The 17,664-nt window shown below is 39.3% G+C and overlaps 1 protein-coding gene across 1 annotated transcript; it reads right to left on the bottom strand.

Moving 5' to 3' along the window:
* Positions 1-1,245: 1,245 nt before the first annotated feature.
* On the bottom strand, positions 1,246-15,912 carry thbs4b (thrombospondin 4b). Its single transcript, XM_053339397.1, has 22 exons — positions 15,834-15,912; positions 12,886-13,083; positions 11,044-11,294; positions 10,825-10,927; positions 10,566-10,648; positions 10,422-10,473; positions 10,145-10,305; positions 8,225-8,362; positions 7,860-7,937; positions 7,586-7,738; positions 7,398-7,502; positions 7,199-7,306; positions 6,004-6,163; positions 5,203-5,321; positions 5,066-5,118; positions 4,760-4,953; positions 3,355-3,533; positions 3,222-3,270; positions 2,922-3,118; positions 2,605-2,777; positions 1,663-1,802; positions 1,246-1,436 (listed from the first exon to the last, which is right to left on the bottom strand). The coding sequence occupies exons 1-22, from the start codon at positions 15,910-15,912 to the stop codon at positions 1,378-1,380; spliced, it is 2,832 nt and encodes a 943-aa protein (XP_053195372.1). The 3' UTR covers positions 1,246-1,377.
* Positions 15,913-17,664: the final 1,752 nt, after the last annotated feature.

Here is a 17,664-nt window from a genome sequence, read left to right as displayed (position 1 = left end):
TGGCCGTGTCATGTAACTTACTATATAGTCTAATAAAAATGGATTTTTTCTTACCTCTTTGAGTCTCAGATCCTGTATCATTAAGCTATCTAAAAGGTACCAGCTATGCTAATGAAGGCATATATACTTGATGAAATAGGTAGGCATAAAATAATCTGCATGATGTTATGTGGCCTCCTTTTGTCTATATTAAAGACTAAAAAAAAACTTTCATCCCTGTCTCTTTTCCACACCCCCTTCCTGGAACAAAGACCAAAGTCTCTCTCAGCAGCTAATCAGGGGTAAGAATGTTCTTATTAGGAAAGTATTTCCTGTTCAAGCAAAACAGTTGCTTTGTTTCAGGAGTACCTCTCTCTGAGCTAAAGGAGAAAGCACCCATTTCTAGAGGAAGATTGTATTGAGTTGTTATTTTCATGCATTCAGATGGTTAATTGGTTGTTTGCATGTATAGTATGTAATGTATGGTTATATGATGTCATGTCTTTTGACATCTTCAAGCAAACATGAGATAATCTTAGAAACAAATTGAAACATCAAAACATGTTCATATTCAATTTGAAATCAACATGAATTTCAGTATATTTTAAAGCCCTTTATTTAGACCAAGCTCCATAGAAATGAAATGATCAAGATCTTGAGGACTGAATGATAGAAAACATGATGAAAACAAGGTTACACCGAGCTTTAAGTTAATCATCTAGAGGCAAAGCACAATCTTGGTCTTGGTATGTTTGGTCTGTTTCTGTTCATCGTCTCTACAAACGGAGTAAACAGTTTCATGCTGATAGTTAAACGAGAAGCTTAATGATTGACACTGTGACACAATACAACCCCTTAATGATCAAAAAACAGGATTTGAACGTGATTATAATACTATACATGAGCTACAAGTTTCTGATCAACTGCAGAGTAGGAGCAAAATACTGTTTTTATCATAACTTGATTTCAAACATGTCACATTTATTATAAGCATTTAAAGAAATGAAAAATGCAACTTATTTACTCAAGTCACTGTAAAATGTCCATTATGAGACATATGCTATATTGTGTTATGTTACATGTCTGTCTTCTTGTCCTACCTCATGCTTTGTTGTGTTATCTCATATTTGGTAAAGTTTATTATAATTTACAATATTTAGCACAATAAGCTCAGCTGGAGTCTTTATGAGTTGATAGGAGGAGATGTTTGGGAAAAGGAAAGTCAGACATGATATTATGCACATACAGTACAAAGATTGTGGTCATATATGCACAGAAACTGTACACATCAATACACATAGACACATATCCCACACTCTCCCACAAGCACACACATTTACATACATACACCCCGTCACACATTCTTTGTTGATCTGGTGTCATATCTTTGTTTTGACTTTAGAGTGAGTCAACGCCGTGCTGAGTGCTGAACTCCTGGAAATCCTCAGGGATAGTATCTGTGGAAGAGAGACATTAGGCATCATGAAATAAGGTCAAAGTTGTTTCAGATGTAGTGGGGCAAAACTAATTTTCTTTACAATTGCAGTCTTATTTATGCATAATCTAATATTTGCAGACACAAGTCAGAATGGCCATTAAGGAAGATATTTTATGTCCTAAAAATAAGAACAGTGAAACAAACCAAGCTTGCTAAGAAACGTAAAATAATAAGTCTTTCCTCACCATTGCAGCGGTATTTCAAATTAGACCAGATGATGTTTTCTTGAGAGAAGCAGAACACGCCAAGTCGTCCTCCCCTCATGGTCGTGTCAATAGTCACACCAGAGTCAGCCACCAGCTCAGTTCCCTCATAAAATCGAGCCCTGAAAAAAAAAAACAAGAAAGGATTTTGGCATCTATATTGGAGATGGGGGGGGGGGGGGCTTTCTATCCACTAAGGAGATTCAACGTGAGAGATGATTTGAATTGGCAGGCCTGCATGATGTTAAAATTAAACTGAAATCACATTTAATCATCCCTCCTTGCAGTCAAAAATAATATTGTTAATAATAGAATTGTTATTTTTATAGTATATTGTTAATAGTTTTAGTATCAGAAATGCTTCTTTCTATCTCAGCTGACTGGAAGGGTATGTTGGAGGCTTGTTTGATTTACATTAGCTGGCAGGCTAACACTGAGCAGAACAGAGACAAAATAAACAAACTGCTGTAGAAGTTGGACAGTGTGTTGCTAACAGGGATTTTGAAGAGCAATGACCAAACCAGTATCTATCTAACAATCTGAACTGACATTTGCAGGTATGTTCATAAGCTGCTTAATGTGCTTATTAGCTATCTAGCCTGCTAGCTGAGATAAGTGGTGCACTTTTCCCCAGTGAAAGTTTGTCTGCCATCAATATCAGCTGGGTAAGGTTCAGGACAAGATGTGTGTTTACATTTGTAAGTTGAATCAGAAGGAGACTTTAGCAGGAATGCTAATCTGAGTCATTATTCAGTCTGTTGCACTTGTGTTGTGTAGCAGGATGCAATCAGGCTCAGTGTGACTGTCTGCTCTACCGATGATTGAATGCCATGTTATTGCTTTACACAAGATTTGAAAAGGCAATATAATTTCACTTGGGTTTTAATATGTAGACAAATATCTTAAAAAGATGGTTTGTCATACCTGATGTACCCAACCTGTGGTCGGTGCTGCAGGTACCAACGGTAGGACACCTTGTCCTTCCAGCCAACATTTCTTGGATCCTTCCACAGCAGACGCACCTGGTCGCTGGTGTCTCCGGTGTGCCACAGTGAGTTTCTCAAATGCTCCCCAGGGCCCGATTTCGACTTCACAGCCTGCCGAACACAGACAGAGAAGTACAGAGAAGTGAGGGTGGATGTGGAAGTAGATACACAAGAGAAAGGCTGAAATGTGGAAAATATGTGGAGGGATAAAAATAGGATGAATCTGACACTTGTGACATGATTTGTTGTTTTCACCTTAAGCTGGATGCCGGGCTCAGCCACAGCTCTGAACGGTGTTGCCTGCCAGTAGGTCTGTTCAGTCTGCTTCCACATCACAACATAGAAAGAGGATGAGTCCTGGTAGCCAAAAATGAAGCCGGCGTAGTCGTCATCAGTCACTGTATTCACGTGAAACGTCCCCTCAAAGTCCACACCACTGAAGGCCGTGTAACCTGACCAACAGAAAGCATATTTGATTTGTGTTTAGATTTTTTTAGACAACATTGTGAATTTTAGGGACTCATATTCAACTCAAAAATGTAATGTACATCTTACCAACAGCAAGTCCTGGGTCGCTATTCATGGTCTGAACAATTTCCATTCCCTGTGTGCGAAAGAGAGAATAGTTAATAGTTTAAAGTCTAATAAAATTACTTTTGCATATACTCTACATTTTAAGTAATCTGACCTGGTTCAAAACAACCCAGTTGGGGTCAATCTGAGCATCACCCTCAGGGTCCAGCACCACTGTCTGATAGGCCCTGAAGTCAGTCAAGGTAACCTCAGCGTTCTCAGGGCAGTTGTCAATTCTGTCGATCACTTTGTCCTGATCAAAGTCAGACTCACAGATATCTCCAACTCCATCATCTGAGGGACAAGAGAGGAGGAATAAAGCCAGATTAGATTAAAGCACAAAAAATGACAGGTCATTACTTCATGGTCAAGATAGAAGTGCAGACACTTAAGTGATTATCGCGTTTCACTCCTTTTAAAACCACAGTGTTCCCTGCTTTGTCATAATGAGGAGATTTTATCTTCAGAAATGTCAAAAAGGTCTGCCTTTAAAAGAAACTGTCCAGAGGCAGAGTATAAAATATCCTGAATATGCTGCTGAATGTCCTTTCTCAAGGGCTATTCACATTCTAGCAAAAGAACAAGGCTGTATAATGCTTTTCTATAATTTAGGGAAACTGAAATTTAAGCTCAGTCTGGTCTACACTGAATTAAAAACTGCTATGATGCATTTTCTGTAGTCTCTCCAGGACATGAGGTGGTTTTAGGCTGATGTGCTGAGTCTGTGTCTTGCAATATGCACGTGAAGTTCCAAATCTGCCTGATGATGAGTTATGTTTAATGGAAGGAAATAAATGAAACGTTTTTCCTCCATATCGGTGTCATGATAGATAGACTATGAAGACTGTAGATGCAGTACAACGCCACTGACTGCATATTAATTTGGTGCCATTTGCTTAATTTGGCAAATGTGAGACTGTCTTACCCAATATGTGCATCTTGATTTTCCCTTTGCAAAAATTTTGACCAAACTGTTGACCATATACAGGGGAAATGATAACTTCTTCATCATGGTAACAGAAGCACAAGTAGAGATGTACATTCTTAGGACACAGTTGGTCACATAACACCTTTGGAAAGGTCTGTTTTTGTTCTACAACACTGAACTCACTGACAGCCAACTAAAACTGCCCTGCCCCACTCCATTTGAATTGACACACCAATCTCATTGACTTTAGAGCCAATTTTCACTCAAGTAAATTCACTGTGAGTCACATTTGCTAAATGGGCTCAGGCACAAAAAACAGTGCTTTTACCTGCCAAGCAATTGCCACTTAATGTGCTTTAGGTTGTTTTGCTTGATCTGTGTGGGTGTGAAATTGGGGCCCAAAATTGCACATAGAGGTCAATGAGGAACAGTTCAGGGAGTATATGGATGTTAAGATGAAATTATGGATATTTATCTCTCAGTACCTGGCCTGTTTTCAGTCAAAGATATCAGCACTATTATTTAAACTCTACATATAAGTTACAGTATGTTACAGTGAACTGATTGCTGATTTTTTATGACTGATACTCACTGTTGTCATCAATCTGGTCAGGGTTTGGTACGAGTCGACAGTTGTCTGGTCCTGGTGGCAATGAATCTGGGATTCCATCATTGTCATCATCATCGTCACACTCATCACCCTGCCCATCTTTGTCAGTGTCCAGCTGGGAACTATTGATCACGAACGGGCAATTATCTTTGGTATCCTGGTGACCGTCGCCATCACTACAGGGGAAGTGACACAAGCACATGACGTAAACAAAACCTATTAGAAGTAGTAGATACCCAAATAGATATCTGCAAAAACACAACACATAGACTGTATAAGTAATATTACCTGTCTTGGTTTGTGTCACAGGAGTCTCCAACCAGGTCATTATCAATATCAGACTGAAACAAGAGCATAGAGCATAGAGTTCACAAAAACCACCATCGCCCAACATATTTCTATGTATCTATCTGGCTCTGGCTGACCTGGTTTGGGTTGGGGATGTCAGGGCAGCTGTCGCAGGCATCTCCTACCCCGTCTCCGTCCCGGTCCAGCTGGTCTTTGTTCTTGACACGCTGGCAGTTGTCCAGGAAATTCTTCAGACCTGCTCGCCAGTCACCCAGAGGAGATGGTTAGTGTTTTATTTAGCTATCAGACCCACTTCTGTCTCCTTTTCAATATTGTATTCAGAGGGTATTCCTATTGAAATGTACATGTCATATTAAACCAATATATAATATAATATAATATAATATAATATCCATTTTAAGAATAATCGAACAATTTAACAACATGTTTGTAATTTCACCACTGGGATGCACTGTTGCACTGGCTATGTAGTGAACACCAGTTTGAGTTTAGATGCTGTTTTTTATTCATCACAGGGAGGCAGCAGCAGCACCATAAATGCATAAAGGTCAAGCAGCAGCAATAGAGCAAAAACCATCTTCTGTCCTGTGGGGATTTTTTTGAGGTGTAATCATACTGTCGAATGATCAAAGCTTGTGTTCGCTCTGGGGTTAGACTGCTCTTGGAATTGGCTTTTTCTTTTTTTGTTGGCAATGCTGTTTCTCATGCCTCAGCTGGCTTATAACTGTTTCTATGACATGATTTAGAGAGATGTAGTTTAACTGTAAAACCTGACTACATGAGCATGATTCTTGCATAATTTCCTCAAGGAAATGTGAAGGAGAGAGCAGAGTAATAAGTCATAACAGTGAATGCCTTCAGTGACGCTGGTTATATAACATGAGCGTCAGTGTTAGTGATGTAATTCCTCTCCATACCATCTCCATCCATGTCGTCATCACAGGCGTCCCCTTTGCCGTCGCTGTCAGTGTCCCTCTGGTCAGGGTTCTCCACCATGCGACAGTTATCACAGGCATCGCCGTGGCTGTCCTTATCACTGTTCTTCTGGTCCAAGTTAGGCTTTAACCAGCAGTTGTCCTGAAATGCGAGCAAAAAGTTCTCATTCACAGCATGTACGTTTGTATCAATATATAGGCTTGTGTGTGCACATGTTTGGTTATTGAAGAAAATAATGCTAGCAAAAAAGGTTTCCCTTCCATGTGGGATGTTAATAAGTGAATGTGCACAAAAAGTGTGTATCTGTGTGCTTCAGAACTTAAATGATTAGTTGATTACTCTATTAGTCTATTAACAGGAACTAACTTTTTTGAAAACTGTTCAAAGTAACAAGTCAACATTTTGTAGTAATGTCTCACCACTAAACATGAAACTAAAGCCAACACATGGCTAGCATAGCTTAGCTGAATGTAAAGATTGGCAACAGGGGGAAACAGCTAGCCTCGGTGTGTATAAAGGTAACAAAAGTTGCCTACCAGCACTTCTAAATCTCAGTAATTAACATATTATACCTTGCAAAAATCTCAAACATGTGGTTTTAGAGATGTTTTGTGCAGGACTTCTTGGGCAGGACTACTTCTACAAATTGTTGTTGGTACACTTTGATTTTTGTGTGGATTAAACAATTGAGATAAAACATGTTAATTAGTGAGCATGAGAAGTGCTTGTAGGCAGATTATTAAACTTTGGATAGGTCAGCTGTTTCCCCCAGCGGCTATGCTAAGCTAAACTAAGCGAGCTTCATGTTTAGCATACAAACATTAGAGTGGAATCAATCTTCTTATGTAACTCTTGGAAGCAAATTTCCCAAAAATGTCAAACTTTTCATTTTAGTCAACAAAATGTGTACAATATTATCTGGTTGCAGAGAATTCATTGTCATGTTTTAATGCTTTTCTTTGTATGCTTGTAAAATGTTGGTTGGATAAAAACATTTTTGAAGGTATCACAATGGGTTTAAGGGGAATTCTGGTGGCATTTTTCACTATTTCACTCTGACCTTTTACAGACATAAATTAATTGAGAGATTCAAGGGGCATTCAAGAAAGACACTAACAGATAAATGGATGAAAATAATTGTTAGTTGCAGCCCCTGTCTTGCAGGCATTTGTTTACCTGCTCGTTTGGAATACCATCACCATCTGCATCGTCGTCACAGGCGTCTCCATAGCCATCCTTGTCAGCATCTTCTTGCCCAGAGTTAGGAACGAACATGCAGTTATCCTGGAAAGAGATATTACAGGAAAGGAATGAAAAAAGACCTGCCTATCCTAGCAAAGTTGCAGTTGTGGACAATTTGTGTGACCTTTGTTACCTTTCTGCAGCTGGAATCCTTGCATTTGAGCTTCTCATCTGGGTATCCATCAATGTCGGTATCCTTCCCGCACAAGTATCCATTACCGGCCCAGCCAATTCCACACTGAGAAGATGAATTAGAGCTCAGATGGCATGTATGTGGAAGTATACACAATATGTGTATGCAAGATGTGTATGAAATCCTACCTGACAAAAGACTGACCCATCTCTTTCTAGAATGCACTGGGCATTGGCATCACAGGGGTTGGTCAGGCTGTTGGCACAGCTGATCTCTGGCTTACATCCCTTCACCTGATCTCCTGTGAAGCCTGACTTACAGCTGCCACAGTTGTAAGAGCCCTGTGGAGGAATAAGGACATCTGGTCTCTGTGTACAGCAATTGTAAAGCTGCACAAATGAAAAAATAGTCCTACATGAGCCATGTGTGTAGTGGTCAAATCATTTTTTACAGCATTCTTACCACAGAGTTGTGACACATTGAGTTTGAAGTGCAGCCTCCGTTGTTGGGTCCTTCGCATTCGTCAATGTCGTCGCAGACCTGAATTGTTTGGTATGAGTTTAATGTTCATTTTTATGACTACTTCCCCTCTTGCTTTATCTTCAGATGTCATATTTACAATATTTACTGCATAAAATGCACAACGAAGAGGCCATATCTCCCCAAGAGCTCAAGTTTATCATATGTTTTATTTCTTTTAGCACTTTTTTAATAATTGTTTTATGCCTTTGTAATTAAAATTGTCTTTGATGTAGTCAACATGCATCCCTTTTATATTCTGTTCTCATTTTGTCTTTGTGTCCTCCATATTGTATCCACTCTTTTACCTGTTTGTTGGTCTGGGCAAACAAAACACCCACACCCTCCACTGGCTGGCCGGTGTAGCCCAGAGGACAGGCGTCACAGCGGTAGCCCGGGGCCGTGTTCACACACTTCACTCCAGGGAAGCAGGGGTTAAACTGGCACTGCAGAAAGGAGGGCATGAGCTTTGTTAAAGATGCAAAATGCATGTGGTTCTCACAGGGCTTCTTCCCAAAAGCTTTTTAGGTTTGATGACACTATTGCTCATGCAAAAAAGAGAATGCTGAAGGGGCCGGGGCTGGTTCTTAGAAGAGAGGTCACTGCAAACATGAAAAGACAGGCAAAAAAACCTCAAACACGAGTCCTTGTACTTCTATCCTTATGAGGACCTCCATTAACAACAGTCATGCCTTAAGTTTTAATTCAATTTCTGAACTTTCACCTTTGCTGTTTGGGAATCTCATGATGCCTTTTCAGCTTTCCTGTTCATTGATCCCGTTGCCAGAATTTGTTTCTAAGTCAACAAAAAACTGGTGAAATCTTCTATGAAATTTCTAATAAACCCTTTGGGGCCTAGAAAAACTATGTTCTAATGTATTCAAATTATTTTAATTCCCATGTCCTCAGCTTGGAGAAACAAAAGTCTGTCTAGACATTAGTCCTTACTTTTTCACATATACAGCTTTTAACATTATATGGTGTAAGGCTATTCAATTGATTAAGGTGCATACATACCATACATACTGTAACCACTTTGATTCTTAGTTGCAGACAATTGTTGCATGTCACCCTCCCCCCTCTTTAAATTCATTTCCTGTCACCTATCTGCTAAGATTATTTTTTAATAAAAGCCTAATGCCCCCAGAATAATTTTAAAATACCATGTAAAATCAAATGACTAATGTAGGCTAACTGCAGGCACTATTTACCAGTTTGTGTATGCAACACTAGTGTTTCCTTGCGGAAATATACAAATCATGTTAAAAGCCTCAGGCCTGCACTTACCTCATGGAAATTTAACAAAATATGCCTTCTTGCACATTACTCAACCTCTCATTACATGGGTATTTATCTTTTCTTTGGCACAAAATTGGTGAAATGGACAAACTGTTGGCTTTTGGATCCCCACTGCAACATTTCTGACTAATAAGCTTGTTCATTTCTATGGGACATATGATAAGTAGACAAGAATACAGTGAAGGCACACCTCTGTTACACGCAGGCAGTATGTCACACCACTACATTTAGAATAGATTTTAACGCCATTTTATTACACTATAAAACTTCACATAACATAGCACCTTCATATATCATTGACTGACTTTCATTTTATGTTCCAACAAGGACTCAAAGATCTTTTACTGTCTACCTTTTAGAAGCACCTAAGGTGTCCTACAAGAAATATGTTGAGGCTGCTTTTTTGTTTTTATGGCACTAATCTTTGATCTTACAACAGCAAACTCCTTTACCTATCTTTTTAATTTGTCTTTTAATTCTCGGTAACTTTATTCACCTTGTTGGTATCGCTTTTCATGTATTATTGTATTGTGATGAACTTCTTTTACTTATTGTTATTAGGTTGTTGCTGTTTTTTAAAATTCAGTTTGTATTGTAGTTTTTAGCTTCACTTTGTTTTGTAAAGGCCCATGCTATGGTTCAAGGATCCATCATTTCAGTTTAAACTAGAGTTAAGGGGTGGTTCACATGTTCTGCATCTGGATCTCAAACCAGTATATGAACTTGTTTCTATATTGTCACCTTGGAATTTGTGGTTTACTTTTTGTATACATGTATTTAGACCAACTTTACCTATCTTAACTTTGTAATAGCTATAATTTTAATTATAAATCCAAGTTTTAACATGTACTGACTTTGTAACAAGTCTTGAGTCTGTTGATCTTGAAGTCAGTGAATCTCACAAGCATAATTGCTTACAGTAACCTTACCTCATCTACATCGTCACAGTTGAAACCGTCTCCCGTGTATCCATCAGGACAGGGTCCACACTCGATACCATCTGTTGTCTCTATACACATATCGTCACGGAAACAGGCACCCGGGGCACACTTTGGTTTCTCTGTTGCACCAAGGTCATTTCCACCAAGACCTTTAATCAACAAAGGGAAAGCTATTTAATTTTTTTTTCTTCACAAAATACAAAAGTGGTCATTAAGCATTATATTCACTGGTATGTGACATGACTTTTGTTGGTGATTATCTTACCACAGGCCTGACACTCTGAGATAGTGTTTCTGAGAAATGAGGTCTCTTTGACCTGCAAAGGGTCAAACATAAACACAATTATATGTAGTCAGGCAAGCTGTCAAGGAGGTCAGGAGTGAGGAAGCAGGGATTAAGTGGCCTCACCTGCTGAATGAGGACATCTTTCAGCTCATTTATCACCTTCGTTAAGTCCAGCATTTGATTGGACAGCTGCTTTGTGTTGACCCCTAAAAGAAAGGGACTGTTATTTAGTTTAACTGAAGCAGAGGAGGGGGATTTTCTGAGCCTGCTCTCAACTCACTCTGACAAACATTGACTCTTGTTTTCCTACAACGGTGACTGTTTTTCTAGGGAACATCTGGCTGTCTCTTTGGACATTTACTTCCACAGAAAAGATTCTTACCCAGAGTTTGAACGGAGTCTCTTTGTTGGAAATGGCAGTCTTGTAATGAAGCCACATTCTCAAATGAGTCACCAACAACCAGCTTGAGCTCATCTAAACTTTCCTGTAAGAATAAAACAGGTGAAAGTGGACAGCTAAGCCCACTGTAAGCTTCCAGATCCATTATTGAGACAGAAACATTTTTATTATTGTATGGAAATGCTGTAACTGATGGATCACCTGGTCTCTGGCTTGCATGGTCTTTAGCTCCACCATACCATAGCCTGCTGGCAAACCCTGGAACGCAGCAGGGAGATCCCTGACTGTCTCCACCAGCCTGCAGTCCAGATGCAGCTCCACCCCGCCTGGCCCCTGCTGCTGCAGTCCCTTCAGATGGAACAACAGTCGGTGTATTTGGCCGTCTGCCAGCACCAGGTTGTTGAAGGTTACTGAGCTCATCCTCTTGTCACTCCGCTGGTAGCGTAGCACAGCTATGGGAGGACAGGAAGAAGCAGGGATAGCAAAAGAGATCAGAGAGGAAGAGATGAGAGAGGATTTACAGGAAGCATTTAATGTGCTAGTTCACCTAAATTCTGAAAATGTATTTTGTAATTGACCCGTAGAGACATTAAGCAATTCAGATAGTTAGGGTTTTATTTTATCAGGTACCAAAAGAAAATGAGAATTTAATGGGATTTCATTTTGTCATCATGGCGTTGAATGATGACATTTAAAAAATTCTACAACAACTTTCCAGAAACAGCATCAAAGACACAGGCTGACCACATTGTGATTAATTTTCATTAGAATCAACTTAACAAAAACAGTCTCAGTGAAAACTGCTGACAATGTTTTTGGTGGATTATCCAAAGTTATGGGAACTTTCAATCTGAGAAGCTGTTCTGCTGTGAAATGTTTTTGTTATTTGTATTTTTATTTTATTCTCTGATGGTGTTTACAAAGTTGGGGCAGTTGAATGCTTCAATTTTCTGTAAAATAACGCCAGCACATTCAAACACAGATCCTGGTAAACCCACAATCATAATAGTAAGTGCACAAGCTGAAAAAACAAACAGAGAATCCAAACAAAAATATAGACATTACAGTAATAAAGACATTAGGAAAGGAAAATATGTACACCCCTTCCAAGAGGTCATTCTAGACTGCTCCGTTAACAACTGTCTGACAATGAATAAAAATGATCTAGAAAATTTGTATGGACTTCTTGAAAAGCAATGACGCAATTTTTTTCTTAAAGTCTTGAAGTTCTTCCAACAGAGAAAACCTGATTCTTTCAAAGTGAAGGGCACCCAACTAAAAAATGTAGTCAATACTGAAGGTAGAGCTGATGTTGTCAATGTTGTAGTAACGCTTTCAGTGCTGTGAGCACCAAAAACTAAAATCCATTTTATTGTGTTGGTGTGGGTAGATATCTCAAAGCATGGGCAAATTAAAGCACAACTATCTGGCTAGATACAGCTGGAGATAACTGAGGTCAAATCAGTGTAGAACTGAGAGACAGAAAATATTGATTGACAACTAATATTTGTACTTTGATTGTAATGGAAATAAATACTGTGAATTTAAGCTTTTCACCTCAACTCAACATCACAGCAATATTAAATAATTGGATTCTATTTTTTCCAGCCACTTCGGGGCAGCATATGAACCAGTAAACACAGTATTCACATATTATCAACTTATAACATTATGACAGTGGCTTATTTACACATAGAGCAGATAATCAGTCATGTTTATGCCACCAATCAAATACAAGTTACTTCAATATATTCACAAGCTAGTTTCCTGGCTTTGTCTGTCTGCTGTTTGGTGTTATGCAGTAGGTTTATCTAACTTTTAACTTCCTATTCCAGCTGGAAAGATGGTTGTGCAATTTGGTGAGAATGAACTAAACAATGAATTTGCAGGCTGTAAAACAAACAATGAGCTCAAAGACAATAATACGATCCATCGAACTGAGGGGGACTGCAGAATTAGGCGATAATCTCTTTTTTCTCTCCTCAACTTTACATTTTGTTCATTAGTCATAAAGTGCAGCTTTAAACTGTAACTATTTCATACCTCTGTTGAGCTTCCCCATCACAGTGAACTCAAAGTATTTGGTGTTGTCTCTTGGGTTGTACAGGCCAAACACAGTGGTTCCAGTCTTGGGCTGCAACTTGAAGGTGGTTAGGATGAAAGCGTCGTTCACCCCTTGCTCCACCAGACCCCCCTGCAGCAGGTCTGGCAGGCAATCGGGTGAGGTGAGCAGATCATAGACTGTTGACAGAGATGGGCAAAGAGAGAAGCGGTAAAGCACAGGAGTGATAGATGATGAGATATGAATATTTACAAAGCAATGCCGCACTCAGATCCCAGAGTAAACACATTGTGAGTCGATAACAAGACGATGATGATGTTGACCCACTGTTTGTTGCTCTTGCGAGACGCTGCATCAATCAGACAGCATTAGTTTGTAAGGCGGAGTTGGCTCAGAGAAATCACAAGGATGTGGCTAAATCAAGATATGTATTATAACCATTAGATGTAATGTGTTTTTTTTGTTAGCATATCAAAGACATTCCTCTGATGAAATCTATATTAGTGCTAATTTTCAGTCATAACCAATTCATTGTTCTCACAGGCAGAGTTATGGTAGGATTTAGACATATCTACTGAGGAGAAAAAATCCAGAGAGAGAGGCTGTACACTTGTGCTTATGGTTTGAGTGTTCCTTTAATAAAGTGGCTTGGGAGCTGGGCTGGCCACTGGAGGATGTGCAGTGAATCTCTAGTCCACCATCTGCACACATCATGAATACATAAGTACCCTAAAAGCAGTCTGCAAGGCCCAGTGTCGTGAGGGAGCAAAATTGCTCCCAAATGCTCCCAGAAATTGGCCATTGTCAGCCAAGAATGCAAAGCATGATCCCCGGAGATCTCTCCTTCTCTCTTTTATCTCTCTCCTCTGGTCCCTTGTGTTTTCGTCCGGCACATGGCGTTCTTCAGTCAAACACGGGGGCTTTAAAAACGTGTGTAGTTAAATGTGACTATTGAAAATGCCTGCTTATATAGCATCATCAAAACCACTTTCACCAAACAATGATATGCTTTTGATTTGTGGAAGTCTTTTGTGTTCACAGTCATCAATCATCAACCTGGAGAGTGTTACACAAACATCTCATTTTGACTCAGCGTGACTTAGTATTGTTCCATTGACTAAAAGTAAAAAAAATGAACAAAAAAACCCAAGAGAACAATCATGCTTCACTATTTTAGGGTTAACATAAATAAACAAAACACCCTTCACACACACACTTGTTCATAAGCACACAGTCCCACTGTTCATAAGTCTTGTGGACAGACAGCTTTATGGGGGTCAGGGTCGTCTTACAGCCAACATCCTGAGAAAGTGCCTCATTTCACCCCCTGATTAACCTCAGATTTCAAGCTTCATAAAACTTAGCTGAAAGCTGTAAAGTAATCCAGTGTCTTGTCCTCTCCTTAACACCAGCGCATAAATTTGCCACGGTCATAGATCCCTGTAAAGCGTACAAATGGTTGGCATTCTTCATTTAAGTGCTTAACAAATATGTCAAGTTTTGAGGGTTTGCATGTAGAAAGCTATGATTTATTGTAGTTTCATGTGGTTTTAGTCAACCACTACTGGTGATGAGGGAATTACGTCATTAACTTCAGACTGTAGATAACATAAACAGTGAAGTCACATTTTTTGCAATAGCCACCAGTGACCTCACTATACGGAGCAGAGATTCAGTGAAGATGTGATATTTTGTGATGTATAATGGAGTAATAATGATGATATTGTGCTCTCAGTTGCAGTTTGGAGATGTGCTCTATCCCTGAGCAGAGAGTCTTTGTTCCCAGAGTAGAAAGTGAATTTCGAATTCCTGTAATCTTAGCTCCCGGTGAAGCCGTCCTTGAGACATTAATATTGATCAATAACCCATACAGAACTAGAATAGCTGTTTTGTGCTACTAAAATGATACTTACTGCAGCTTTAAAATTGGCCACACTCCATTTGAACACAGTGAATTCCACTCATGCAGACAACAAGCCATTTCAAAGGGAAATGATAGATGATGAACTCCATTAAACTGGAGACTGTTTTATACATAACATCAGGCAGCAATTGCCAAAAGATTGCAGGGATTAATGGGTGTTTGAAAGGTACACCATCAATCACTGATGTGATTTGTAAGAAGCTGATAAAATATAAATACCAATATTTCTACATGTCATCTGGGGCTCAGTTTTGTGAGTGACCTTGAACAAATTTGTGTGTGACTGTGTATGTGTGACTTCAAGTTCAATCCTGCGCCCAGATCATGTCTGATTATTCCCATGTGTGTGACCTAGCTGGAGCTTTGTTTAAATTAATACGAGCCAGAAAGCTGAACCTCCTGAGCTCAAGTAATCAAGAAGATCCGGCTGGATAGATATGAAAAGCAGGGTGACTTTACTTCAGCTGAAAGGTGGTGAGGCTACCTCTATTTTTTATACTGCATCCTTGTCTGCCTCCTGTCATAAACAAAAATTATTCCAGTGCCCCATCTTTCTTTACAACTGACAGGGATATTTAGCATTTTATTCATACCTTGGTGAGTATCACACATAGTGTCAAATCCTTTGTGTTCTTTGGGTCTGCATATTATATTTCCTTTCACAGAGTCTGCTTTATCCATTATGCATTGGACTCATACACAGTGTGTTAAAATACCCAGTGGTGGAGCCATTAAATCATTTTTGACACATAATGAAAATCGAGCACTGCATCACAGGCAGGATGTCAGAAAAATGCCTCCTTCAAATAAAATCAGACATTTTTTGTGTGTGTCTTAAAATTTAAACAGAAAACCTGAAAAGGTGATTTACATTTTTTGAATTGATATTCTCAGCAGCAGCAACCAGAGTTGTTGCAATCAGTGTTTTGGCACTTGTATGAAAATGATAATGTAATTTAAATATCTGAAGAGAACATTTAAATTAAAACACTTCATATTACTCACCTAAAGCCTGGGCTTCCACGTGTAAGCACAGTTTTACTAGCAGCTGCCAGGCCAGAAGCAGGGCTGTCCACAAACCCATTTTTGTCCTTCCAACTGGTCCCAGATCAGCACTTTCTCTGTAGTGACTCCTTTGTATGTGACAGAGTCACAGTTTCCAGTATGTCTGCGCCTGTTGCGAATGGTGGGTTTGTGTCCTTACCTCCTTTTTGAATCAGAAGTGAGACAAGGCTGTCATGTTAAGCCTAATGGAAGCTTCTGACTATGTGTGTATGTGTGTGTGTGTGTGTGAATGTGAGGAGAGGGTTGCAGGACTCTGAGGGAGGAGCATCAGGGCCCAAACCTGCTTTTAAAACCTTCCTCAGACGGCCCCATGCAGAGAAGGAGTGACCTGGTGAAACTCTATTGCATTGGTTCCTACTGGCTGCTACCAATTCCCCCAGGCTCTTACACAAATGTACTGTACACGAACAGCTTCTAATCTAGTCTAGTAACTCATGTTTGGTCACTGACATCATGTTTCAACCCAAACTGGATCCAAATATTTTACTCTTGAGTTCATGTTTGGGGTGAATCTCCTACCTTCAGCATTGAATGATATGACTAGTGATTTTCTAGGTTTTTCTTATTGTCAACCAATCTCATGTGCAGAGACAAACCAACAATAAACGGATCTACTTACAACTATTGTGTGTGTATCCAAAGCCTACTATATGTCATTCCTCTGTGCCATAGACCTCTATTGTTGTCCTACAACTGTTAAAAAGATGTTACTGAGTCTTATCATAGCACTGGGTGACATGTTCCTTCACCTCGAAGACTACAGGTACTTTAGTTTGTTTAGAAACAGCTCCAAACACTAACAGTGATCATGTTTTCACTCTCTGGAGAGTAGTTCCTTGTACTAAAGTTATTTGCAAATGTACAATGTCAGGAGGTTGTGAAGATATGTAGCACAACAAACCAGCAAAGCACTGTATATGGAACTGTGTACAGCATTCTGAAATTAAATGACCAAATAAATGTAATTGTAATCCGTCACAGTTACTGGAAACAATATGTAATAAAATCACAATTACTAATCAAAATGTTGGTGATTACAATGGGGTTACATCCAGATATATTCTTCTAGGTAAATAGCTTATATAGAATATGGCTACCAAGGAGCTGTCTCTACATCCAGACAGGCTCCATTCATTTGGCTGTGTGTGCTCAATGTTTGATTCGCTCTCTTGTATGAATTTGCAACGCCTCTTGTCTGCCAGTCAAAGTAATACACAGTGCTCTAAGTAACATTAGTCTGTCATGCCTTCGACCAGCTGACCACGTCAAGGTGGATGGCCATGTCGTCGGACAAGAACACCATTCAATGCTGGAAATTCAACAAAATTTTCCTAATGAAATCAGGAAAGGGATGGAACATCACTCGTCAGCGTAAAGCTTGTTTACCAGTGGTGGAAATGTCAAAGTGCTCCATGTCAAACCTTAGGAAACATCTACAGGTAAGTTGCATTACTTTGATGTAGTAATTACAATTATTACATTAATTATTATATTTTTAACAGGCTAACTAGTAATCTGTAACCTATTGCAAACCTATTCAAAAGTAAGCTTCCCAACATTGGTGAAGTCTGCTTTACACAGAACTGTTATATATATAATAAAAAGTGGTTAATAGTATTAGTTCTTAGAGCTGTTTTAAACAAACTACTGTGACTATTATCCTCATGGTAAAGGAACATGTCACTCACTGTCACAGTGTGGCCCATTGACATGTTTTTAATAGTTTTAGGAAAACAACAGAGGTCTACAGCAGAGAGGAATAAGATATATC

This window comes from Scomber japonicus, chromosome 19 (assembly GCF_027409825.1).
Source record: "Scomber japonicus isolate fScoJap1 chromosome 19, fScoJap1.pri, whole genome shotgun sequence".
In the NCBI taxonomy this organism is placed as follows: Eukaryota; Metazoa; Chordata; class Actinopteri; order Scombriformes; family Scombridae; genus Scomber; species Scomber japonicus.
Note: the sequence above shows the minus strand (reverse complement) of the source record. Positions and strands in the feature narration are given on the sequence as shown.